General features: G+C 37.3%; 1 protein-coding gene across 20 annotated transcripts in view; it reads right to left on the reverse strand.

Moving 5' to 3' along the window:
- SYNE1 (spectrin repeat containing nuclear envelope protein 1) overlaps positions 1-27,082 on the reverse strand; it is a 316,411-nt gene that overhangs the window by 244,429 nt on the left and 44,900 nt on the right. For 10 of the 20 annotated variants that reach the window (XM_080389666.1, XM_080389665.1, XM_080389671.1 and 7 more), the window contains exons 1-7: positions 21,284-26,282; positions 18,738-18,799; positions 8,884-8,979; positions 6,917-7,000; positions 3,414-3,434; positions 3,042-3,134; positions 1,234-1,412 (exon numbers count right to left, since the gene is read on the reverse strand). In XM_080389666.1, coding sequence (XP_080245792.1) covers positions 1,234-1,412; positions 3,042-3,134; positions 3,414-3,434; positions 6,917-7,000; positions 8,884-8,979; positions 18,738-18,799; positions 21,284-21,362 — 614 coding nt within the window. In that variant the 5' untranslated portion in view covers positions 21,363-26,282. Of the gene's footprint in view, positions 1-1,233; positions 1,413-3,041; positions 3,135-3,413; positions 3,435-6,916; positions 7,001-8,883; positions 8,980-18,737; positions 18,800-21,283; positions 26,284-27,082 lie in introns of those variants that run through there. The other 10 variants (XM_080389667.1, XM_080389681.1, XM_080389679.1 and 7 more) reach the window with 5 other exon arrangements.

Raw genomic sequence — 27,082 nt, forward strand, 5'->3', positions numbered from 1 at the left:
AAACTTCCTTTTACAACATACTTAGTTGTTACGGTAGCCTTGTCCTTGGAAGGTTCACAGCAACAGTAACTCTGAACGAAGGTTTCATTCAAAGCTCACTGTGATCATTGAAACAGTTTCACTGACTTTAATGACCTAGCCCTTGCAAATTACAATGTAAAGCAGGGCCAGGCTAAGCATACCATCTTTCCTCTAGGCTTTTTTCAACACCTTTCACCTACTCTTCCCAATAATGTTGACAGTTTCATTTATGAACCTCTTTTTATTTTGTTTGTTTACATATCTGGAAATTGCCGCTGACCACTTTCAGTTGCCTGTCTCTTACTGACAATAATGCAACAGGAAAGATGTCAAATTTGACTGTATTGCACTATAAATTACTAGTAATATACCTATTTCTTGGAGAATTGGAGAAAGTGTGAATCTTTACAATTATATTTCTTTCTTTTGAGGCACTAGTCCATAACTGGCCATTTCGCCTCCACACTTTACCCATGAGTGATCTCTTTAAATAGCAGTGATTCCTTAATTTTAACAAATAAATCCATTTTATTATTTTACATCTTTGATTATTATTTTCTTATTGTGGAAGCCACCAAACTACTATTGGATATTTGATCTAATTCATGTGCTTTTTTAATGCATTTTTTGGAAGCAGAGTAAACATGGGATAATTATAGTAAATTAAGGAGATGATTCTTAAGTTAACAGGAGATAGCAAGAAATAACTCCAAAATAACTTGGATTAAAAAGAATGAAAATTCAAGGTAAACTTTGTAGTAATATGTCCCTTTTATCACAAAACTGCAAAGGATATCTGTAATTTTTCATCGCCTGCCTTTCAACAGCAAGTGCCAGAATTTAGTGCTCCTACAAGCTCTGTCACTGAGGAATGCTGTCGATGTGGGACTTGCATTGTCATATCAAGTGTTTTGGCAGCAGGACTAATACACTGTCATTCAGACATCTAATTCCCCTTTCAGTTCCTCATTGTGTCAAACATAATCCTACTCATTATTCAGAAACTATAAAATATGATTGCTTGTAAAATTAACGTAAATCATTATTTATTACTTGCTTGTTGTATGGTGGTAACATTTAGCAGCCTCAGTTGTCAAAAAGAACATGATCACAGGGAGGTGCAAAAGGACAATCCCTGACCGACAGAGTTTAGAATCTGAGGGAAAAGTTTACACTTCAGATACAAATTCAGTTCATTTGTAGGTTACTTACTTTGCTGCTGTGTACTGTATCCATTTTAACAAAGCCTTCCTTGCACTTCCTTGGACCTTCGTTACCACCTTCCGTTTGCTTGGGGGACTCGCTGTTTCTGAACTGACAACACTCTCCACAGAAGAAGCACTGCTAGACAACGACTGCAGCTGTGGGAGGTTGCTGGTAAGCTCTTCAATCTGTGGGGAAAAAATGTTCATGGTTGTAGATGATCTTGATTGTCACCTGTTTCTTAATTACTTTCCTAATACAGCTGACAAAAAAAAGTTGGGCAGAATCTATGGTTAACATGCTGTGTTTTATTTAACCGTGCATTAAAGTAGCTTCAAAAACATTAATGTATGTGCCCAGATGATGGTCTTAAGTACAAGACATCTAGCAATCATTGACTTTCTTGACACCCTACAACTAGAACAATATGCAAGTGTGACATCTATGATTCTATGTTATCTATTATGACTAATTACTATCGAAATAGGAAACAATGGCTTACATTTACCTGGAACTCAAATTATAAAACAATCCACTAATTTCAGAGAAGGCTTATTAAATTAAAGAATAGAAGCGACCTCAATGATCTCATCTGGATAGTTCTTTATTTACCATTGTACTGTTTTGGCACAAATTCAGTTGCAGTTTTGCTTTCAGGTATCTTGTGAAGAAATAGTGAACGTACTATAGGCAAAGTGCACTAGCAGTGCTTGCCAAGGGTGTATGACAGTTATTCATCTCATACCTTTCATCAAATGAAAATTACTGACTATCTTAAGAACAATAAGTTGACTAAATCTGGGTTTTTTTTAACATGAAAAGGTTATATCCAGAGGATTTTGCAAGATTTTCTATACTGTTTACTTAAAAAACAGAGTTTTGTCACATCACAGAATGAGTCTGCCACAATGAGAACCACAGCTCTCATGCATTTCTTCTTTTGTTCATGTTAAAATGATGTATCTGCCTGTGACATCTAAAGAAAAGCTCAAAAAATGACCCAACTAAAACTGATGGAGACAACTAGAGTTTCAGTAACTCTGGGAAACATAATTTTCCTCATTATCTCAATGAAATATAAATTAAAATTAAAATGTTAGTATCATTCTGGCTAACTTTTCTTCTGAGGAGATCTGAAATATTGAGGTGTCACACTGGTTGGCACTTACAAGAACAGCATCCCTGAGACATGAAAGCTACATCACAAGAGAGTCAAAGCCAAAGAATTCCATAAAGAACAGCAAAAAAATCAGTTCCTTTTTTAATTGTTGGGCAGTGATTCGTTTTGTTAACTCATATGGACAGGATTTAGAAAACAACTTTTTCCTCTCACCTAACTTCAACAGAATGCAAATTATTTCTCCTCTACAAATTCAAAACCCTCTCAGTCTGCTCCGTTCACAGCTAATTTTTCTCCTCCTTGCAAATGTCTGCATCTCCCAGTGAAACCAACATATTTACATATACTGTCTGAAAATAATTACTGTCTGATATCAAGTACACTGGAATTATACAGCAAAATCACCACTGAGGTTGCTAAAGGTACTTGTAACAAGAAACCATATTCTTGTTTCTGCTGTATTCTTGAGAGAAAGCAGAATAATATGCTGAAGAAATTCCATTCTAGGCCCAGACCAATCTATTCCAAAAAACCCAACCTGAAGCATCCCTACCATCGACTGTTCCTTTAATCATTACCAGATCCTCAGCTAATTATAAAGTAACTATGGTGAAAGACTGGCACTACAGCAGTCCATATGAAATGGTGATCTGAACCATTTTGAGCAAGCTACACTGAAATATAAAAAACGTAGTACCTGAAAATACAAAATTATGGTCCACACCAGGCCAAGGACAATAGAAGGTCTGCCATCAGCAATATCAGTTGAGTTTATGTTGACAAGCTTAATCTATATAGGAAAGAAAACATGTTATTATCCCACAGAAGGAACCACATATATTACAAAACACATTTCAAACAGGTTTTATACTTTTACTGCATTTTCGCAATCAAATAAAAGGTCTCTTAAGTAAAAAAATCATTGAATGGTGCGATTTCAGTTCTTAGACAAGTATAACTATAGGTAATGAATGATTTTTAAGACTGTTGTATGCTATTATTTGTAGAAAAAAATATTTAATTTCAAGTAGAAAGAACAATAAAAATTACATAGAAACATTGTACAAACCGGAGATCCTCTGTATATGGACTAGCATGAAAAGCAAAGGAAAAAAAAAAAAGGACAATACAAAAATAAGTATTAAATGATTAATTATTAGGTAAATGCATTGAATTAATTTTACAATGCAAAGAAAGCATGGTTTTTGGCACATCTTAGAACACAGTTCATAAGGAAAGCAAGTTAAATACTCCTTAACAAATTTTAAATTATACAGGGCTTTCTTGCTATAGTTCAAACATATTTGGAATTGAAAGAGAAAAGTGAGTTTAAGAATGAACAAGAAAAGGAAAAAGGTCCCTTGCAAGACAAACCTGACTATAGTTCTTTTACAATAAGAAGAGAGTTGGAAAAAATTAGTTGTCCAAGGTCACATGACTTTTTCAACAGAAACAAGAAGAGATTCCATGACTCTCAACTCCCAAATGCTAATCTATAGTCTGAATAAAGTATCACCCTAAAATAAGATTGCAAGATAAAAGGCAGTAAAGGAGGAGATAAAGAGTATAAGGAAATTATGAGGTAGGTAATGCCCAAGGAAATGGAATTAAGCAGGTACTATTGGAGAATTAGCAAATATGTTACCACTTATTTCCTCAGCAAAACTAAGAGTCTGCCATCAATCATGATAGAAATATGAAGAGCTGCTGAAGTGTTCACGCACTGCAAGCTTGTTTGTGTACAAAGTTTATGGAAAAACCTTGGAGAAGAGGTTAAAGAAAAGCAGAAGAATGACTTTAAGTGGCCTCACGTGTCTCCCCAAAACACAGAAAAGACCGCAGTTGTCTAAATCAGCAGCTGGAAACTCACTAGATAATGGCAAGAGCAAACAAAAAATTGTTTAGACCTGTGAAGCTCTTTTCAGAATTGAAACTCCACAGTCTGCCTGGGAAGATGCAGAGGAGAAATACCCACAGGTTTTATTTCCAAACCTCTCCACCAAGAAATCTGACAAAACTCTGGGAAAACGGACTACTTGCTCCTCTAGCAGGCAATAAGGAAAATTTCCTATTACCTACCTAAAGAAAAATATACCAAGAGTCTCTTCTGTCAGCTGGATCAATTTCAACAAAAGCTTTCCTTTTCTAGGAAATGAGGTTTTTCTTATATATATTACAGATCAAAAGATTTACAGGGTCTCAGCTAAAGCTTCTGATTAGGCTAGTGTTCACAGAAGCATAGCCTGCCTGGTCTAGTTATTGTGTTACCTTTGGTTTATAATCCATTAACATGGATCTAAAACAACAAAATAGACTTTTTAGAACCACAAAAAGTAACAGTTTGGTCCAGAATGGTATCTGTTCATTGCCAGTTGCATTTTGCAATATAACAGGAGTATTTGCAGAAGTCTGATTGGACAGTGAAATAGGAAGTTGATTAAATGTGTAACAAACTTTATTTATGGGAGAGCCCATGGAGGAAGGAGATCCTGTCGGCACTCCTCAAAGCACTGTACACAGCCACCCATCTCTGTTCATTCACCTTTGAGTACAGACCAGGGACTGCAGTCAGTTGCTGAAGAACCATTTGTGGTCTGAACAGCATCTGCACCTCCTCTGGGAGGAAAAGGTTGACAGAGTTGAAAGGGAACAAGGTCTTTAAAAAAAAGATTAGTCAGGATGAGTTTGGTACAATGCTCTGGATGATGCTCTGTTTGTGTTGAGAAAAGGAATGTACTCTGAATAATTAGAAAAGGTTCCACTGAATGTACTCTGAATAATTAGAAAAGATAAGGTGGGCACCTGAAGGAGATAAGGAGACCATCAAGTCAGGAAATCACTGAACAAAGAAAATTGAAAGGTCTACTCCACCTAGATCCCACCTATTGTGAATGGAATGATTGGGTGTCAAAATCAAATATGTATGTAAAGATGTTGTGTAACCTCTCACAAAAACTGTATAAAATACCTAACTTTTCCCTGCAAAGTTTGGAGCTAGTTTGTCCAGTGCGAATCGGCTAGCTCCCCGACGTTGCACGAAATAAATACCTTTGCTGCTTAAAGACAAAATTAGTCTCTGAGCAGTTACTCTGTGCTGTTTTGGCAGAGTGCATAGATGCATCCTTCAGGCTGGATTCAAACTAGAGATCACATGCTAATGCACACCAGTCTACCTGACACAACACACATTGCCAACTCCCTCCAGAAAAAAATCCGGCATATTGATACAAAGTACATAGAAAAATAACTAGACAAGTCCAGACAAAAATGCTTAGATATCAGAAGCAAAAACATGCCGCTCCATTTCTGGCAATCTATCTTCATCTTCAGCAGGGTCAGTTATCTAGCTGCACTGCTGCATTATTTCTGGGTTCTAAGGTGAGTGATTCAAAGTTTGGGTCACCCACCACGTCGTAACACAAACTAGGGAAAGTTTTTGCTCCCCACCCCAGCCTTGTCCTAGGTTATAACAGGTCTCACCAGAAAGCAGCCCTCTTTGTATCGAAGCCTCCACTCTCAGGGTGCACACGATACGGTTTGTGTTAACAAACTGTAGTACATAAACTAGTGAAATTGGGTGCTAACGCTGAATTTTGCTTTGGGAATATATTTGTCTTTGATTTTATCATATATTTTTCAATTAAAAAAAAATTCTTATAGATTTCTTTCTACAGACACCTGCTAAGATTGTTTCCCCTATCGTAGAAACATAATAGGTCAAGATGCCATAGGGTTAAAGAGGGAAAGAATTTAAAACCGCAACAACTCCTGTTCTGCTGCACTGTGGAGACATAAAATTCATGTGTTACATCTGCATTGAGAAAAACTGAACTGAAATGCAGAAATTAGAAGAACAAAATATCTGCAATCTAATTAAAAAACCAGATACAAGTCATTACAATACAGAGAGAAAAGTCAGGAAAATAGGTAGAAGTAGATTGTTTCTATATGATATTGATACCTAGATCACACTGAGGTTTTAGGTTTTCTGACTTTTGTTAAATTTATAAAATATTTTGTTTCATTTCTAAAATGGCCACAGCACTGACTTTACCAGAATCAATCCAGGATTAGCCTGAAGTCCTGCCAAGCTAATAAGGAGTTGCATTGTTCTAAATTTTCATGTCTATACTTTCAGTGAGTAAAGTTTTACATGTACAACCTAGTGAAGGCCATAAATCTATTCTTTTAATTTTTAATTAATACCTCTACTAAACTGAAGATCATTGTTCTTTTCTGAGAACAGCAACAAGATAGTAAGGAATATGAGGAGCTGAAGAGCACATTTTTAAAAAAAAAAGAAGAAGAAAAAAAGAAAGAAGATCATCCAAGATTATTCTAAGTAAAAAAAATAAGAAAAAACAAGTTTTACCCTATACATTGCTACATATTAGTGTTGGGTCTTGTAATTTTTACTTTACAGCAGCTTTTAGGCACTGTGTAGAAACTGAAGACTGCATGCATAGCTCAGATTTTGGAGAATAAGATCAGGTAGGTGGATATAAATCATACATTTAAGAAAAGAAAGAAAAAAATGAAGGAAAAGACAGGACTAAATGCTACCAAACCTACCCGTCTTCCTTCTAGAAACTTAAGAGCTGTGCCAATGTTGGCAACCCAGTGAATTCTCTTCAGCTGACGTCCCTGCTCACAAGGCTTAAAGAGAAAAAACAGCATAAACTCCAATTAGATTTATACTATTCACTGCAAAAAACGAAGTTCCAGATTATTATAAATGCCTATGTACATACCATACATACATCTGATTTATTTGTAAAAATGTTCCTTGAAACAGTCAAATCGTATCTTTGCATATACCAACAGGGAAGGCTGACAGATAGAGGGGATGTAAATGTGATACTTTGATTATAAAAAAGTTATATATATCTTAAAAACATCAGGATGCAAGCTGTCAGCTTCAGCCTATAAACTTCATCAAATCACAGAACTGTTTTTCTTATGTAAAATAAACTACTACTATTTTTATACACAAACACACACACAAATATATATATATATATATATATATATATATATATATATATGTATTTGAGAGAAGGCAACATTCTCTCAGTAAAATGCTTTTGCCTGCACAGGAGACGTCAAGGTGGTTGCTGCTTTTAAAAATCAGTCTACAGTGAAGACATTTTACCTAGAGGATTTTTATCCACACTCTATAATACCTTACTGGCAATTAAAAAAAACAAACTATGACATACCCTCACTGAACAATGAATTTTGATGAACTTCAGACATGTAGGCTAAAAAAAGACTGGAATCTTTGAATTAAACCAAGAACATATCCTAGGCTTCTAGTACTCTACAGTGGAATGAAATTTGCCACTTAATCTTATATTGTAATGCAAATATACAACTATTATGATTTAAATTTGTGATCATAAAATTACAAATGGATTTAACAAAGTCCTGCTACAGATTCTGAAATTCCTCTTGAAGTTACTACTAACATCATAGTCTCGTATACATAACCTTTAAATTAACCAGACATTGATCTGGTTCTGTAATATGTCTTGTCTTTCACTAATTCATATAGGCAGGATACAATTCAGTGAATTTCATTGTAACAGGAACCATCATTAAAATTCTTTTCCTGTTTTACCACTTCTGTTTTGCCACAAGAGGGAGACGTTCTGTTTTATACTAACAAAACAGAAATGGGTATATTTAACAGAGCAGAAACACACTTCTAATTACAGCTTTTTTCACATCTTACAGTAAAATCGCTCTTGCAGTCTGAATTCCTACCTAATTTTGGGTATCACCTGCAATCAAAACAGAGGTGAAATATGAAAAAGAGGCAAAAGTGTGGCACTTGCAAATTGCCTACATGTGAAGGAACAGGTAACATCTGAACCCTACAGTAAGCTGAATGACAGACTTGGCTCTGGTCCTTCAGATGCTGCCACCTGATCTGCAAGCTGATTTGGAACAAGTGAGAGTCCATGGCCTAAAACACGTTTGCTTTTCTTCTACATCACATGCACAAAACTAGCCTGGCTCCCAAGAGGCACCCTACTTGCCATGTACACACTGCAGCCTCTGCACACCACCTGACTGTGAAAAAGCTATTTGGCATCATTTAAGGTTCTTTACAGTAGCAGCACAGCTGTCAAGCTAAATGGATATAAGACCCCATGAAATTTGAGGGGCTCACTTTTTTTCTTCAGAAAGACACATGTAAATTTAAGCAGAAAAGACTGTCAGCATTTCTTCAAGATGTGTAGAAATAGCTTGCAGTTTAGATATTGCTTATGTCATAGCAACACGCAGATGAACTGCAAAGACTAATATAAAAAAGCAATTTTAATGAAATACTAAGATGAAAATAATAGAAAATGCATAAAATCAAGAATGTCAGTCTGTAATAATCTTTTTTTTTGTAACCAGATAGATGACTCTACAAACAAACTTATTTTGCTATGTTACAGTAAGGTTTTTAGATATAGAAACATATTGGAAAATTATATCCTAGAGAAGTTATGCAACTGTCATATATTCAGATGGAAGGAAGTTCTTACCAGTTTCTGCCCTGAAAGAACTTCCAAAAGGGCAATTAGCATTACCCCATCTTTGATATCTTCAAACAGGTCATTCACCAGCATGGGAGGATTGCGCTGAAAAGGGAGAAGACTTCAGATATTATAAAGGCTCACCAGCATTACATCCTACTTCCTTTCAAACAGAAGCACAAAGAGTGACTGGTCCACTTCTTCATGTTTTATAATGTTTAATATCAATGTGTCATTTAACTATTGCTTTGCCACCATATTGTTTAACTATTTAACATTTCTGGCACAGGACTGTAACACTAGATGCTTTCTGCCACTAATGATAAAATGCAAAAATCTCCTGCTCCCTAAAACGACCAAAGAAGCACACCAACAAATGCCTATGAGTCTATAAAATATGCACAACTTACAGATGTACTATTACAGTCACATTCCAATCAGCATATTTTGCCTAGTGTTAAGTATGTCAGAGAAATTTCACTTTCTCAGTCTGAGCAATACAAGGAGATATATGAAGGGAAGATCCTTAAAGCAGTGTAGCTGGTTGAGCTATGCTGTTACTTTCTCACAGCTGACAGTTGTTACACTACGTTGCTCTATTTTTGCTCCTCTCCTCCCGGCCTTGCAGGTTTCCAGTGCTGTTAACACTGTCAGCCTCTACTTACAACAAATTGCTTTACACATGTCTTTACATTCACAAACACAACAATGAAAACACTTAAAAAATATGTAAACAGATGATGTTTTAGGAATTTTGATTAACAAGGTCACATTATTAAACTCTGATCTTAAATACATTTCAGTTTGTGGAACTGTGGTACTCATCTGGCCAGTACTTCAATGATCACAGAATGTCTCTTAGAAACAAAAATTTTAAACTTGGTCCAATTGAAATAAATGAAACAAACACCCTCTAGCTTCCATGAGCTTGTCAGCATTCACATACCTGCTAATTAACATAATACTAATATTCATACCTGCTAATTCACTAAAATGACAATCACACTACAAAATTCTTAAAATTACATTAGGTTTAACAATTTTCTTTCAGGGTGCTTCTGAAAAAAAGATTCTTGTACAACAATTTGATCTAATATTTCTGCTCTGTAGAAACATAGATTTGAAAAGATGAAACTACCAAATGAAGCATTGCTCTTAAAAATGTAAAAACGCTATAACAAACCAGAAGAAAGCAAAGGTTTCTAGTTTCCAAAATAAAAACATCCTGCCTTCACTGTTCAGTTCGGATGAACAAATATTTCAGTGAGACATAATTATGGCATAAAGTGGAAGAAAAACTCCTCTGCTAAAGCAAACTTCACCTAAGATTTGATGTGCTCCAATAGCCACAATAATATAAGTGCCTATTTTATTGTGTATATAACATAAAGAAGCATTTCAGTTTATTACAAGGGTGTATTTAATAATAGTTCTTTTGTATGTCCTAGCAATGCAATAGATAATAGATCATGTTCTTCCTTAATATAACACCACAGAAATGAGTGGAGCAAACAGGTCACTGGAGATTAATTTGTCCCAGTCTTCCATCACAGGCAATTGACATAAATACAATTAATTTTCCTCACCTTCTATGCTACCATTTCCTGTTTGATGTTCGAAGCTGCTTTGGTTTTATTATCATTACCACATGATACAATACTGAAGAATTACATGCTAAAACAATTCAGCAATAAAGACAAGAGGATTATAGCAGCTGCCATCCTAAATCCAACAGGATGTGAAGGCCTGAAAGATCTCACCACCTATCTAAATGCCCCAGTAGTGAGGTTCGTCTCTTGAAATTCACTCTACAGTAATGAAGAGACACGGGTTCTTACAGCGGGCAATTTAGGATACATTCAGATTGAAGGGTGAGATTTACAGTGCCCCATAACCCTGGTGCCCATAAGGTGCCTGCCAGATGACCTGTTTCAGCACAACACAGCTCCCTTTCAGCTTGAGACTTTGCTCTCAAATCAGGGTACAGGCCAGAATTTGCCTCACCCCAAGATGAAGTCAAGTTATCTGAAATTCATATGCAAACCAAGTCTGGGAAGCACCTCTGGTTTCCACAGTGTATAGCTTCACACTACAGATAAAACCTCTGATCACCCGTGTCAAACTCTTGCTCTCAACCACCCTTCGCTGGTCACTCCTCACTGACAGAAGTTACAAAAACTAGATTTGCACCCTAACCAAGGCATGGTAAGGCAGTGAAAGTATCCCTGAAGTCATCATTCAAGTAAATTAACATCAGACTGCCAAAAATGTTCTCCACAATACACTTTATAATATAATGTTTGTCACTGTCCTGAAGATGTTAACACCTACATTACAAGGAGGTAAGACCTGCATTGTGTTTCATAAATCAATTTTTTTTTTTAACTACTCTCGGCACATGGCATAGAATTTACCCTATCATTATGGCTCCAGTCTCTCTCAGAAGATGGAATGTGTTATATTTTTAGTGGCATATACAGTAGATTCCTCTTTTACATAAGAATTCCATACATAACAATCTTATCCCCCATGTCGATACAATTCAGGAAGATACACATACACTAGCTGATACGGAGAAGTTCATACAGCATTTGTTGTGTATGGACCATCGTACAGGATGGCTCAAGCTACTGTTTGACTGTTTTTCCAGGCAGGTCCTCTACTGTGATTAACACAACATCTTCTGCTGGAATGGATAAATACCTACTCCTTGGCTGCATATATAATGTCAAATGGAATGAAAGGAGAAAGTGAAGCTATACACTCCTTGCTTGTTAGCCTCCAGAGAAAGGGTGGTTTTTTAACGTATTCAGTTAAAATCTATTGAATACTTTTTATTCTAGCCCTATTCACTTAGTTGCCTTAATGCTCTGACAAAATACTAACTGTAAATTGATAAAAGCAGGGAAAGAAAACTAACTTAAAATTGTGTAATCTTGAAAATGTTGAATGTACTCCAGGTTTTGGTTTTTTGCATGTAAATGTGTATCTCTAGTAATGCAATCAACTACAATGATCCTAATACACTGTATTTTGAATGTTGGAAAGCTTGTGCAAAGAATGTAATGAAATAATTTTTAAACCAGGAAAAAAGAACATTTAAAAAGTATATGAAGTGACCTCTCAAAATCCTATAATACTAAAGAAAAGCTGTTATTTATAAACTTCCTGAACAAAATTCTTTGGTGTAACTCAGAATATCCTTCAGTGAACCAGCAGACATTAAATCTACAACTTATCAGCTCTACACTAAGGTTTCACATGCCTCAGTATCTCATTTTGGTTTCTCATAAGCTTCTTCAAGAAATCAAAATAATACTAATGATATGCTACATACTGCATTGCATGTATTCTGTTAAACACTCATTTATTGCAGTATATGTAATCACAGTAGTTTATAGTGACAATGACATTTAAGAACAGTCATGTCACAAAGAGAGATGCACACTCAGTACAAGTAAATTCATGTGCTCTGTAGGAGGAATATGAATTAATCAGGAATGAATCTTAAAGGTTAATGAACCAGATTTTTTGCATATTAAATATTTATTTAAATAAGTGTTTTTAGACTAGATCACAAATGGGAACTGATGAGGAAATGATTTGTTTAGACTTGCTGCTCTTACAAACTTATCTCATTTGCTGTAGTCTTCAGGAAACATTCTGGATACTTTAAAGAATTGAACATTGGTACATATGAAAATTATTAGATGGACAAGCATCAAAAAAAAGATTTATAATAGGCCTGCAATCTCTAGACGTTCCTCCTCTGACAGAGTAAAATAAGTTTCGTAAAATCCAAACCTCAGATATGGAACTAAAGTATACTCGCTAAGCTTCCCACACTTTTTCTTGCATTTCATTTCTCATTTGTATCTTTGCTAAGGGAATCTTTTCCTCACACCCTGTACTTAACTTCTCCAGTTAATAAATCATACTATACAAACAACGGTATCTGAATTACAATGAATGCCAATGCAAACATTGGAAACTACCTTTTGCTTCACTGGTTTTCAAATAATGTTTAAAAACTGCTAAAAAGTGTGTGAAAACCTACCCACATGCACAAACAGGAACAAATCTATGTAACTACTGAATTTGTCTCTGAAGGGAAATACATGTGGAAACAGGAAGGAGAATGTGAAATTTCAGTTACTCTGTAATAGCTGGCCTACTCCTCTGCCCCAATTTACTTTCTAAATCCTTAAGCACATAGGTTTTCATAAACTACTGTTAATGACTATTTCATGACTGAAGTCTGAGGGACTCAGCCCTAAGTTTTACATGATTCATTTTGCCACACAAATTAATTTCACATTCACTGTTTAACTTCAGAGGTTACATGCAATACTAGTAAAAACATCAAGTGACTATTGCAGCAAAAACCTGTCAGTTAGATTTTATTCATGAAAATCATGCAGTCAAGATGGACATTAGCTTAAATTTTTTCTGGATCAGTGACTAAGATACTGGGAGCCTCTGTTTTCCCATTTGAAAAAGACAAAAAGACACAGAATTACTTAATTCAGTGATGAAAACTGATATGTTCTTGTATGAAGACCAAGATACATTCTAAGAACAAACTACGATCACTGCCAGCATTGTGTGTGAGAGCTGTAAATCTTGATATACCCATTTCTTTTTCTTCCTTTCTTTGCTATAAAACATATCGGTTTGCAATTTCAAAAGCCTTAATGTAAGATTTAGTGCCCAGGTTTAATTCAGCATTATGAAAACATTGTGTAAGTATAATCAAAAATGTTCACCCATTCTTAGTTTCATTTTTGTTTGATATCCATTCTTTACTTTTTGTTGTTGTTGTTGTTGTTGATGTGAGCATCCTTTTAATGGAAATTAAAAAATGAATATGTATTTGTTGTTCACTCTATTTAATGAGTTTACACTAATAGTTTGGTGAGTACAAATACTGAAGGTATCCCTACACCTGAGAACAAAGACATTATTTGACAGGGTTAAACCAATTTACAGTCTGTGTTCCAAAGCTTTGAAACTACTGTTTCCCAAAACTTTCACCAAACATGACAAAGGCAATAGAAGATGTATGCCTCTGTTTTACAGAGGCATGTTTTCATTCTTGCTTACTCATCTAACCCACTATATAAAAAACCAGCATAGGCAATGAAATAAAAACCATTTAAGTAATCGCTGTTCTGAATGGATGTAATGTCTTCTTTTTGAAATATCTGGTCTAACTTTATTCTGCATTTTAAACTTAAGACTTTGAAAAGATGCCTCAAAAGATGCTCAGAAGCATATTCAAATTATTTCTATGTCTATGAAGGCTGAGACTGAGAGGAGGGAGGTCCAGTTCTAAAACCTTAGAGAGATATGAATACAATGCAATTAGAAAACTTCTTGTCCTTTTACACATACATATAGTATCATTTATCATTAATAGAACTGCACAGATGCACAAAAATTAAACTGGATGGCCAGAAGTTAGATCCTGTTCATTTGCTAGAATGTGACCCAATTTCTGCAAGTGGGTGGCAGAGAAAAGAGATGATTTCCAGTTGCTGAATTTCACCAGAGAATCACAACAGATTCAGCTGGGGTTAGAGAGCTAGTCAGTCAGCAGAGGGATGGATGCAGCCTATTGCTAGCAGCTGATACAAAAATGAAGCTGCATTATACTACCTGCTAGTTATCATACTTGAGGCTCTTTCCTCTGTGTTCCTTCCCTGTGGGACATTGTGCTGTGGGCACAGCTTGTGCTACGGCTGTTTTATCTCAATCTTTCTTTGAGGTGTCCCATAATTACCTGATACCAAGTCTGCTATCTGTCTTCAGCTCGTGAAAGAACATACTTTTGATTTAGGAAACATAATTTTAAAAAGGTAGCATTATACTGTAAGAGCAAGAGAGAATAAGAACTTCGTACCTCTCTCCTACTCCCCTTCACAAAGTTCAATGAATAGAATCATAGAATCATTTAGGTTGAAAAAGAACTTTAAGGTCAGGAGTCCCAGCCATTAACCTAGCACTGCCAAGTCCACCACTAAACCATGTCCCTGAGCACCATATCTGCACATCTTTTAAATGCCTCCAGGGATGGTGACTCAACCACTTCCCTGGGCAGCCTGTTCCAGTGATTGACAACCCTTTGGGTGAAGAAATTTCATTGGTACTATCATTTCATTTACCTGTTTTGTTCTTTCTTATTTATTTGTATCCATATTCTCAAACCTTACATTTAGAAAACCAAAAATTATTTTTTTAGTCTACTTGATGAATTTATTGAATTAGTTTGTTTCAATTAGGGCATGACTTTTTATAAGAAAACTGTATACTGAGATTTTAAAGATCAGCAGTGAAGAATCTTTCACTGGTAGCAAACCCTGACAAACTGTCACATCCTGCTTTATATTCCTAAACTATTAGTTGTTGTTCGTTCTACTTAACAAAATCACATCTGTTCCACATTTCCATTTCTTACAAATAACTACCCTTCAAAATTTCAGAAACTGCTCTTTATTTAACCCTCCTTTGCTCTACTCAACCAACACAGTATAAGGATGAAAACTGCCTTAGCAGCGTTTCCTTTCCTTTGCCATCAGTAAACCCATCTTCGAAATGCTACAGTGAAACCCCATCAATCTTTGCTTAGAAAAGTAATTTCCCCTGGTTTTGAGATTTCATGCAGTTACCAGTACTTTTTCAAAAACCTTCAAACTCATTCATGACTGAATGTTTCTGCAGATAACTGTGGTGTTAGGTACACAGATACTTTAATTTTTAGGGTTTTTTTCTTACTTCCTACTACTACTTTTTCTATTAACAATTTCACTAGATTAGTAAAAATGGCAAGTACTAAAATTTCCTCCAAAAATGAAAGGAAAAAACCCAAAGTCTTCCAAGAGGAGCCAAGAAATAGAGAGCCAATTTGAAGTAAGTTACTGTGAATTTTGAAGCCTGTATATACTAAGTCAAATTCAGCACAGTAATTCTGGATTGATAGTGAGAAACAAGGGCATAATTCAAATCACCTTCCCCTCAGCTACTCCTTTTTCCCCCAGGCTCAACTTCACTCCTTCGCTCCCAGCTCCTCTAGGTCACAGCGGCACACAGGGGTGGGGAATGGGACTTGGGATCAGTCCGCAACAGCTCCTCTCTGCTGATGCTTCCTCCTCAAGCTTTTCCCCTGCTCCACCGTGGGGTTCCTCTCACAGGACACAGTCCATCAGACAAACCTGCTCCTCTGTGGGTTCCCCTCTGCAGGCTGCAGTTCTTGTCAGGAGCCTGCTCCAGTGCGGGCTCTTAGGGGAGTCTCTGCTTGGGCGCCTGGGGCTCCTTCCCCCCTCCTGCTCTCACCTTGGTGTCTGCAGGGCTGTTTCTCACATTTTTTCCCTCACTTCTCACTGCCAGTGCAGCACTTTTTTTCTTTCTTAAACACGCTTTCCCAGAGGCACCATCAGCTCGGCTGAGGGGCTCAGCTGCACCCTGCAGCGGGCCCACCAAGGCCAGCCTGACCCAGCAGCGTCCGTCCGGCACGGGGCAGCCCCAGCCGCTCCTCACAGAGGCTGCCCTGCAGCCCACCCTGCCAGTGCCTCCGCACCTGCACCCCGCCTGGCCCTACATCTCCTTCCGTGTTACTAAACCCCAGTGTAACTTCATTCCCTTGGACAGTCACAGGACCAAATGCAGAAGCCTGTATTGCTGTTTCTCGGTTGTCAGTGTTAGCTCAGCGCTTCATGGATGTTCCTTGCTAGGTACCGTTTTGGAAGGCGCTCCACATTTTATTGGGTTCAAAGACAAGAAAGTGCAGACAACACTGCCTAAAAGTGGGTCTCCTTCTTCTTCTTCTCATTCCTTACCATGTTTCAAAGGCCTGCAGACAATGGAGATGCTACAGCTTTCCAGTTTCTTCTGAAATAATAAAACCTGCAACAATCTTTTATAAGAATCAAATAACCTAAATATCAAATTTCTGGGTTACAATTCAGAACATGAGTGCAAGGGGAGTCCTGTGCATTTCACAGACCCACCAGTATTTCGCACAGCTGTGATGAACTCAGAAAACGTACATCCACACTTTCCAAAAACATGACTAACAAAGATTTAAAACTTTAAGCTTCAAAAACTTAAAAACTTGAATGGCATGGGTCACTTCTGTTGACTTTAATCTCTATAATCTATAAACAGTGCTTCTCCTGTGGCTGTGTAACAGCATAAATGGGAAGCAAAACCAGCTAATCTGTACACCTGACGTAGGCAGCAAAGCAAACTCGCCATCAATAAAAGTATCACAGAAACAACATTCCTGTTAAAGGGTGAATTAACACAAAACAATTACCACAGGGTACCTCATGTAGCTAAAAGTGAGGGCTGTGGCTGGTTACCTGCTGGATTTGTATGCATTTGATTAGCCTTTACAGTATCAGGCCAATTAAAGAAACACATGCCTAGATGACATAAGCAAAAGGTTTACCTGAGCTCTCACGACCCAACAGGACTAGCACAGTGGGTGGCATTCACAGCTCAGTCCAGAGCAAAAACGGAGCTGCCACCACAACTTTGCCTCTTCCCAAGGATTAGTGAGTTACTACCAGTAACTTATCATTACATGCACACACACATACGTATATGTAACAATATGTACACATATCTACTTGTCAATTATTATTAGATATTACGGATCAGTTATTAATGACAATATGATTAGGAAATAGAAGAACATGAGCTATTTGTCTCCTCTGACACATGTTCACTGCCCACTTTGCTAACACTTTAGCAAATACTGAATGTCTTTCCATGTCAGTTGAAGTGCATGGAACATACACATAGTACTAAAGTTCTGCACTGCACAGGGGCCTTTTCCAAATTTTTTCAAAGCAAATAGGGGGGACAGACCTCTTTCCCAGTGAGGATCCACTGTCAAGAAGTCTGGAAAACAACCTTGTTCTTACAGTTGAATTTCACAATGCCAGTGCAGTTCACAGTAAATTCCTTAGTTCCATTCCTCAGTAACGTAAATAAATGCTGACAGTCTCAAGACAGATCATTATATGGGCTTCCTGGCTCAGCTCTATTTATTTTGGGGGGCATTATTAGCCAATTCCTTGCAGAGAAGGTAAACCAGTGCTGTTACAGCTATTCGTTGCTCAATTTTCAAGTTCATTAATCTTCATGATTCGAAAATATGCTTTTTAAACAGCACCTCTGGTGTTAAAATATTTTAATTTACTGGACTACTTGATAACTATGGTTAGAGCTGTGCTGTGTGAAAACTGGGGAAAGCCAAATTAAATCTCACTGCTTATGTTGTAAGATAAAACTGGTACCAATTGTAGCTTCGTACTTTTAAAATTGTGTGTAAATCACTGTACTTATTCTGCTAAAACCAAAACAGGAGGTTTTGGTTCTGGTAGATGAAGCAAAGTAGTTTAATGATAAATCCCAAGATAGATCAGATAATTAATTTAGCACTGGATTCAGGAAGCACTATTTATGTTTCTAGCCAGTTCAGGATGCCTCTATCTAACTACACAGCAACTGACTCAAGTTTTATTCAAAAACAGTCTATGTAATCAGGCTAATATTTCTGTTTCATAGAAAGGAGCTTCAAATATTTCCTCTGGCTGAAATAACAGCTACTGTGCTACCTTTCAGTTTTGGCCAAAGGAGCTGGGTGGCTGTCTACACACCACGGACACTGCTGCAGCTGACTGCGAACATGCTGGAACAGATTAATCTTCTGTGGTGTACAGATACCAGGGATGCCTTTGTAAGTTTATGCCATTCTGCTCAAACAAATCCAACATATTCTATACTCCAGGGCCTGTATAGGCATAGATAAAAAAGTTTTGATTTAAAACCACATAAATTTAAAAGCCATATATTACCTTAGCCAGATGAGTATTGATCCATTTTGTGAAAGTCCGTTTCTGCACTGACTCTTGCTCATCTGAAAAAAAAAAGGAAACCAGTCTGATTAGACATTGCTGAATACTTTTGGATTTACATGATGGAATAGTAATATTGCCTATTGACAACAAAACCAGTCTGCATTTGCCAGAAATGCCACTGTATTTTTTTAAGACAGTTAATTTTGCCTGTAACTACCCATAGAAAATATTCATATTCTTACAATAATGCTCTGACACTTGTGTATTTGAAGAGTTTCACAGAAAAATTCAAGTTTAAAGAGTCAATGACCAGTAGGACATGATTTCAAATCCGAATGCCAAGACAAATTTGACTTCTAAGTCCGTCCTATATTTACCCAAAGTCTGAGCAGCAAGCACTTCTCTGTACTTTTTCACTAGAATCCATGTGTCTGATAGTTAGGTTGCTTTTACATAGAAATTCAGCTAGGGACTTTGAAAAAATACTCTTAGCATGTATATTTTAAAATGGTTACAATGTTGAATTAAAAATTTGAAATTGCATTATCAAGCTTATTTGTTCTCTGGATGACCCTACTAGGGAGGAGCCACTTTCTATACTGCTACTTACTACCTCCCTTAATCCTGTCTTGAAGCACTTGTCTGATTTACAGTGAATTTCTCTGATTCTCAGATAGTCCCTCAGGGACTGTTGCCAGCTGCATAGACAAAAATAGCTCCTGAACAAGCTCCTCCAACTTCAGCAGCCAGGGTCATGGCTGCGGAGGGAAGAGAATCACAGCACCATCACCAACCCACAAAATACTTTCCCTTCCTTGTGGGGAATCAGTTTTGACACATGGAATAACTTCACAACAGGGACTCTCAAGTATTTATATTGAGATTTTTCTTTCAAATATAAAGTGAAATACCTATTTCACTGAAAACAAATGATGATTTTACCATCATCAGTTCTGAATGAGCGCCTTCATTTCCCTACTGAAAATCAAAATCAATAAAATTGCTGTTAAATATTTACTTTTTATAAGAACACATCCATGTCCCAAAAACCTACAGATGGACAATCTAATTTTAGTTACTGCTTTCACTTGTACAGTAGTGAATTGTGATTTGATCTCTTTCACATCTGTAAAATTAAAAGGGAATATTCTTTAATCCCCTTTCAAGTTCTGGAATAGATAAATACTAAGTTTGATGCTCTACTACTAATAATAGGCTCCCTGATTTACACTCATGCAATGCTCCTCCGCAACGAGGGTACATAAAGATACAATTTGCCACACAAAATGCATCAGCAGAAATGTTATCTGAAGTGGGACAACAATGGCTCCCTGACCATATACGAGCTTCCAAAAAGTGCCTGTGCATTATGACTTGGGGATATTTTCTTTACATATAAATGACATCTCACATATAAGAAATACCAGGGGAAAAAAGATACATATGCTTTCCAGCATCTTTTGCTAGATTAGCACACTTCATGCCTAAGAAAAAAAATTTGCATTCTTTCCTTTTCTTTTATTTCATTGGCCAGGCTCTTACATAATTTTCAAAACATTCATTACATTCACAGAATCTACTTGTTGCACTGGCAGGCAAGTTAAGAAAAATATCACTCAAAATACTACATCGTGCTTCATTCAACACTATTTTTGGCAGGGGTTATCTTGACTTTATGTGTAACAATTGTTTCTACTTTCTGAAAAACAGACTTCTTGCGGTATTGTTTCTAACCATGAACAAGATGTTTCCCTTGTGACATACAGTAAATGTCAGCTGTGCTCTGACAAGCAATTACATATACAGGAAGCACAAGTAATTTCAATGGAAGCACTTGCACACTTGAATCGAGTTGTGTGTGAGCAGATATGGGGATGGAGATCAAGTGCGTACAGAATCAGTCCAGCTCCGGCTTCATTTACATCTCTTGTAACTTAAAATTTCCCAGCAACCCCAATATGACAACAGCATGCCAAAAGAAAAGAACTGGGCCTTCAGAAGTCAAACTTCTAATGAAAGAAATGAGTGAAAATTATTCCCTAATTTGTAGTTCCAGTGCATCCTGGTGATTTAAGAGCGAGCCTTCTGACAACAACTGGAAATCAGAGAACTAGCTCCCAGCTTCTAAACATTTACCAGCAGAAGACATACTCAGTTTCAGTCACATTAACAAACAGCAGAAACAGCCTTTCAGTATAATCTGTTTCAAGGGAACTTATCTGAGCCATATATATTTTATAAGCCCAACAGCAACTAATATAGTTTCCTTTTTTTTAGCACTTATTTTCTATGGGCTTAAAAGGAACAGATTTCAGTGCTGTAAAACCTATGTCCGAACGTAACACAAGCAGTGCACTGATCTCACAAATTCCATTATAAATATGCTTTTTACAAATTTCCCTGGAAGCAAAGGTGTTATTTTCATTGAAATGATGTAAATTCTCCACAGAGGTACTGTTTATCTATACCCACAAGATGCATGTGTCATGTCTTACACTCTCCCGACTTGCAAGGACTGCCAGCTCCTTATTTGCACCACTTACCCTGCTGGTACTGAAAGAACCAAGGGAGCAGATTCAACGACGTACTGTTTTTGCCACCAGCACCTTTGTAGCGAGCCATAAGCCCTGCTGTTGCTGCTGCTGCTGCTGCTACTCCTGTCTCATGTAGTGCCGTGTTTCTTTAGAATACAGCCAGGAGTAATTTTTCAAGAGCGATCTGATTTTCTTCCTTCAATGGAAATGCAGGCCTCTTACACAAATCCCTCTACCTGATCTTACCAGAGAATTCACATGAAGCGAAATCTTAAAAACATCTTCATAAATTCTTGCAGAGATGCAACAGCCAGGCAAATCCAGCTGTACTGGAAGCAGCAGTTCTGCTGGTCTCACTATCATCATCCTTCTCCACTGTTTTCCCGTGGAAAGATTTTATCCGAGCACCAGCCAATCCGCTAGCGGAAACCTCTGATGTCAGGAGTCTGAATAATTCATCCAGGGACTGGGACAACCCAATTACACTGCCAATATCCTAAAGCAGCAAGATGTGTGGCTGCAAAAAGCAATGCAGTCTTCTCACCAGTGCTTTTATAACGAGATAGTGCTCAGTAAGCATAACAATGGCTGAATGGCATAACCCTTCAGCTATAGGTACAGGTTGTCATACCTTAAAGGAAAGCAGCTTTCAAAAGCAACCACTTCATCACTGCACACTCTATTTAGACATGGATGTCCTTCAGCTTTATAACTGAAACAGTGAAGTGAATGCAATGAATCTGCACAGACATGTAGGCCCCTTTGCTTTTAATAATATATTTGAACTGTTGTACGAGGATGAAACGTACATAAGGATGCACAGAATTTTGAGGGGGACTCAGATCACCCTGAAACATACCCAAATTTCTGATAATATGTAGTACATTCATTAAATCAGAGCACCAGAGAATTTGAACAGACTGTGTTTTGCTCTGGTAAAATGAAGGCAGTTATGAAACACTATGTGTGGAGATTCATGTTTTGTTCACCCACAGGGGCTAACAGAGTAAATGAGAATAAAAGGCTCACTTTTATTATGCCATTACAGTAAAAGTGTCATTTTAGAGGTCGAATTCAAAATTATGTTTTTGTAAACCAGAATAACTTTGACAAGATCATTCTACACTTGAAAGAAATGTTGCAAGAAAGTTTGGTTTTATTTAATCTAATATCTTCCTTTAATTGGCTGTAAATATCTCCATATTTTTATAAGCCTTTTCCCTAACAAAGCACCACCAACAGACTGCATTTTAGGTTGTCCAGGAAAAAAAGACAAATGTAATTGGATATATTGACTTTAAAACATTTAGAATACATTATTTTGAAAGAGGAACAAAACCAGTCATGTATCTTCAGACAGTTACGGATACACTGATGAAATATTCATCATGCATACATATTATAATGACTAGTATCATGCATATCATATATATATACATCAAGACACAGACAGCAGTGGCATGCTATCTAGCAGAGCTTTTCTAGAAACAGGCTTCCTATGCTGCACAGTCCCTGTCTGCCAGCTGTGGAAGCAGCCCCTCTTCAGCTGCAGAGCTCTGTGTGCCACAGGTGTGTGGTACGCAGCAACAGATTGCACTTGGAGGACCTCGTGCCTCAGATGCTTGGGGATCAAGTGGTGGGAAGGTGGCTGTACTGCAGGGTTGCAAACACAGTGTGCTGCTGCAAGGTAACACAAGGAAGAGTCTCATGGACAGAGTGAGAGACACAACAAAGTCAAGTTCACGCATGTCTAATAAAAGCATCTTGATTAATTCTCAGTAACCTAATATTGTGGACATAGTTTTGTTTCTTACTTTAGTGAAATTCAACCCAAGTTGCTCTCAGATGCTCATTTTCAGCATCCTTTTTATTTATCTTTGGTTGTGGTAGTGCTGTCCTAAAACCACCAAGGAGCTATTTGTTTTGATTTGTTTTCCAGGTCTTTGACACCTTTAGGTATACTGCTAAAACAACCTGGAAGTGCAGAAAAGGGTGCCAAACCGGCTGCAGTGCTTCAAGATGTCGCTTGAGAACACAATTCAGCACAGAAAGCAGCAAACAAACACCTGCCGGGAAATTTTGTTTGGTCAGCGGTATGGCATAAATTCTCTGAAGCTTTCAATAAGATATGTTATATAGCAATTTCTGTCTTCATTAAGAACATTCTTAACTTAAAGCAGCTGTAGAAAAGCTTGCAGAGTCAAAGTAATAACATGGAGACTCTACTTAGGTAAAAAGCAGTATTTTAAGCTAGTTTAATCAACACCTCCGTAACAGATGGATTACCCCATTTAAGAGCACTGCACAGAGGCAATGCAGGCTCATTTCTTGTCCTTTAAGTCTCCAGTCAATGTTTTTTATGGGACAATCCCAGGGCTATTCTGCTTTTTAAGAAACGAGAAACAAACAAAAAACTTTGGTAGTAGTTCTAAGGCTAATACATTGTTTGTAAGCTGCTAAGTTTAACAGTAACACTACACGCTTTAGGAAGAAAAAAGGATGAAGGAGCAACGGGCAATGGGAGAAAAGTAAGAAAGAGGGAAAACTTGATTTCCACAGCCACTGCAATGCAGTTGACAACAAGACTTAGCAGTACCGATACGAAAAGATACAAAGAATGGGAATATAATTCTAAATGCCTCATGCATTTAGGACTTCCCCATTTTTTATATTTTGAGAAGAAAGACAGGATTTGTCAAAGTGTGGCCTTTGGATATATGCCTCTATTGAATGTATTTTACCAGACATGGTAAGACAGTCCCATTAACAGATCTGTTATCTAAATGTCCAAGCTTTGAGATCTAGGTGCAGACACTAGCCGTAGCCTGCTCCGCCACTGAGCACCGGTTCGCTGCCCATCAGTTTCTGTGGAAAGCAAATCTATGCACCAGGGCTAGAAGGCAACCAGTCACCCTTGGCCAGACTCCTATGATGGGGAAAACGATGGGGACTGGCTCTCTGGGTTCTGCACTGGCATATACCATTGCTCAGTCTCAAAGTAGCCTTAGTATGGTGGTTTGCGGGCCAAAGGTTATATGTCATTCGGAAGAGTGGAAGTAGAGAAAACACCCCTGCTGACTGGTGGAATAGTTACAGGAAACTGAAGTGTGGAAAAGCAGCCTCACAGCTGCAGAAACACTGCCTGCTGTGCAGCATGCTGCTGGACAGCAACTGGCACGCTGCTGAGAACTTTCTGCTGTCTGAAATCTATTTACAAAACATATATTTGGATTTCACACGTTTCTTACTTATTCCCTTAATTTCTAAGACAGAGGAGGTGTCTATCCAGCCGCTAGTTAGAAAGATACACAGAATGATTCAATTCATCACCCAAAGAAGCTTGCATTTTAAAAAATATTTGGGTTAAACAAATACAAACTAAACAAATCAATCTCTCTTCTTTTGTTCTTAGTCAGTTTATTCTTATACAAGCACATTCACCAGTCGGTGTCTCTGGAAGCACTTGCTGTGGAATGTGCAAGTGGTTTAAATTTCTGAAACCTGGAAACCCGAAAGTTTAGCCAGCTCCAGAGAGTGTGCGCTTTCACTCAGCTGTTGGCTCCATCTCACAGCAGCACTTAGACTATCACAGAATATGTTTATATTGTGGGACTTGGGAGACTTCCAGTCCTTAACTCTAAGGTCATGCCCTGTTGCGCCCATGTTCTCATATGCACATGTCAAATGTTCCTGCTCCATCCAGACACACATTATTTCCCACTTTCCTGTGCTCTGGTTTTCACAGGAAGGAACACTGCACGGTGCACTGATATAATCTTGATCCTTAGAAGCCAGGACACAGCCCGGAACGTAACTGTACTGCTCGTGACTGTTCTTCACTTTGATCAGAAGGACTTCCCTTAGCATTTGGAGAAACCAGTAACAGCACCATTTCTGCTATGGATTGAAAGATGTGCCCAAAATATCATTTTTATGACTTTCTGCGTCTTTCCTGTGCCCAGTCCTTGCAGAATACTTGCTCCTGTTTTGTGTTTTGAGTGACTAAAAAGAAGAACTGTAATTAAATTATTCTCCTCCGTATTTTGCCTGGATGGGCTGTATTTTGTTCTTCTCCACATGCAGAAGCAGAATGTATTCAGAACCAATCAATGAATGTATTTGCATTTTATGTTTACTGCATTTCTGCCTGTGATGCTGAACTACTGTTATTCTCATAATCTCCACTAACAGTTGTCTCCATGTGGCTGTAAATGTATTACTTACTTTCATATTATCTGCACTTGACTGAATACAATCAGAAATGAAAAGAACACCTATTAGAAAACCAGTATGTGCTCACTTGATTAATTTTTAAAAGCAGTATTCTGAAGAAGCTATTAACTAAATCAGGATATTCAACATTTGAGGTAATTATGTGCAATGGCCTCAGTTCCTTCCAAAAGAATCAGGATTTGCTGCTCTACAGGTGCCTGTTTATTCACCACTCTGGCATGGGTGACAATGAACTCAGTGTTCACATGAACATATATTTTCCTGGACCAATAAACGAGGTGAAAACAGACTGATACAAATGATAAGAGTCAACTTGGCATTTGTTCTTTTAATTACTTATCTTCCTTCATTGTATACTTAAAGAGATGGTTTGGATGGTGACAAATCAGCTAGAAATCTAGAAAATCCAGGGAAGTTCATTAATAACTGTTCTACATTGCACTCAAATTTCAGTCCATCCATGCTAATAAATAGCCAGTTTCAGAATGAATTTTTCATAAAGACTTCAAGATTTAAAGACAGTGACAAAAAATCACTCGCCTATAAACTGTATCTACTACAGTAGCATCTGCAATGACCATAATTTAAAAAAATAAACAAATATTTGTAGTTTTTTCAGTTCACTGCAGTTCTGCACCTGGCATCATGTTACTATTTACACATTTTGCAGCAGTTCTTTCCATTGACATGAAAAGCTTGTCTATAATAACCGTTTTGTGTTGTTGGTCCACTCCCCTAGAGGTTTTTATAAAGTCAGGATGAATGAATGAAATGTAATTTTTAACAGAAGTCTTAAAGACAAGCAGTACTTGCATAAAAAAAAAAAAAAAACAACAACTTTAAAAATGTTGAAATCTATTCAGATCAGTACCTGTATGTCTACAAGTATTTTTGTTATGTTAGGGCTTTTAAGTAGCCATTCTACAGTCAAGAAGGGTACTTAACATGCCTTTATAAAAAAAATACATATGTGATCAGATTGAGGGTAGCATATGTTTGAAAATTGAAAGCATAGGCTCTAATTCCATCTTTTACTCACAGTATGGAACTTACATGAACTCCTAAAACGATGCAGGGTTTTGTTTTCCTGAAGCCAACCATGTCAGGCAGACAAATTACTATAACAGCGTCCACTGATTTTCCATAATTTGCTAATATCATATGATATTAACAGGACTGCTCACAACACTAAGCACTACAACCTGGAGAGATTATGCAAAAATGTCTAAATTTGAACTTGAACTTTTAATGTTGCTATTTAATAAGCCACAGAAACTTAAATCCACTGCACCAAATGCATTGCATAAAGCAAATTTCTACTACCGATGGTAAGATTACTATTTTTCTATGCCTACAGTGCATTCAACAGCAGTGGAAAAAATTTGACTCAGACATGAAAGACCTCAGAATCTACTGAAATAAATGAAAACAAATGGAGACATACTAGGCACATGCTATCCAAGGGATTAAACCAGGTTGTAGGGGTGCAGCATCTGTAACTTACACTCTGCAGAAAACCAAAATATACATAATGATCCTTGTCTTACAGAAAAGACAGTCTGTAGAGGAATGAAG

This window comes from Falco punctatus (genome assembly GCF_963210335.1).
Source record: "Falco punctatus genome assembly, chromosome: 5".
NCBI lineage: Eukaryota > Metazoa > Chordata > Aves > Falconiformes > Falconidae > Falco > Falco punctatus.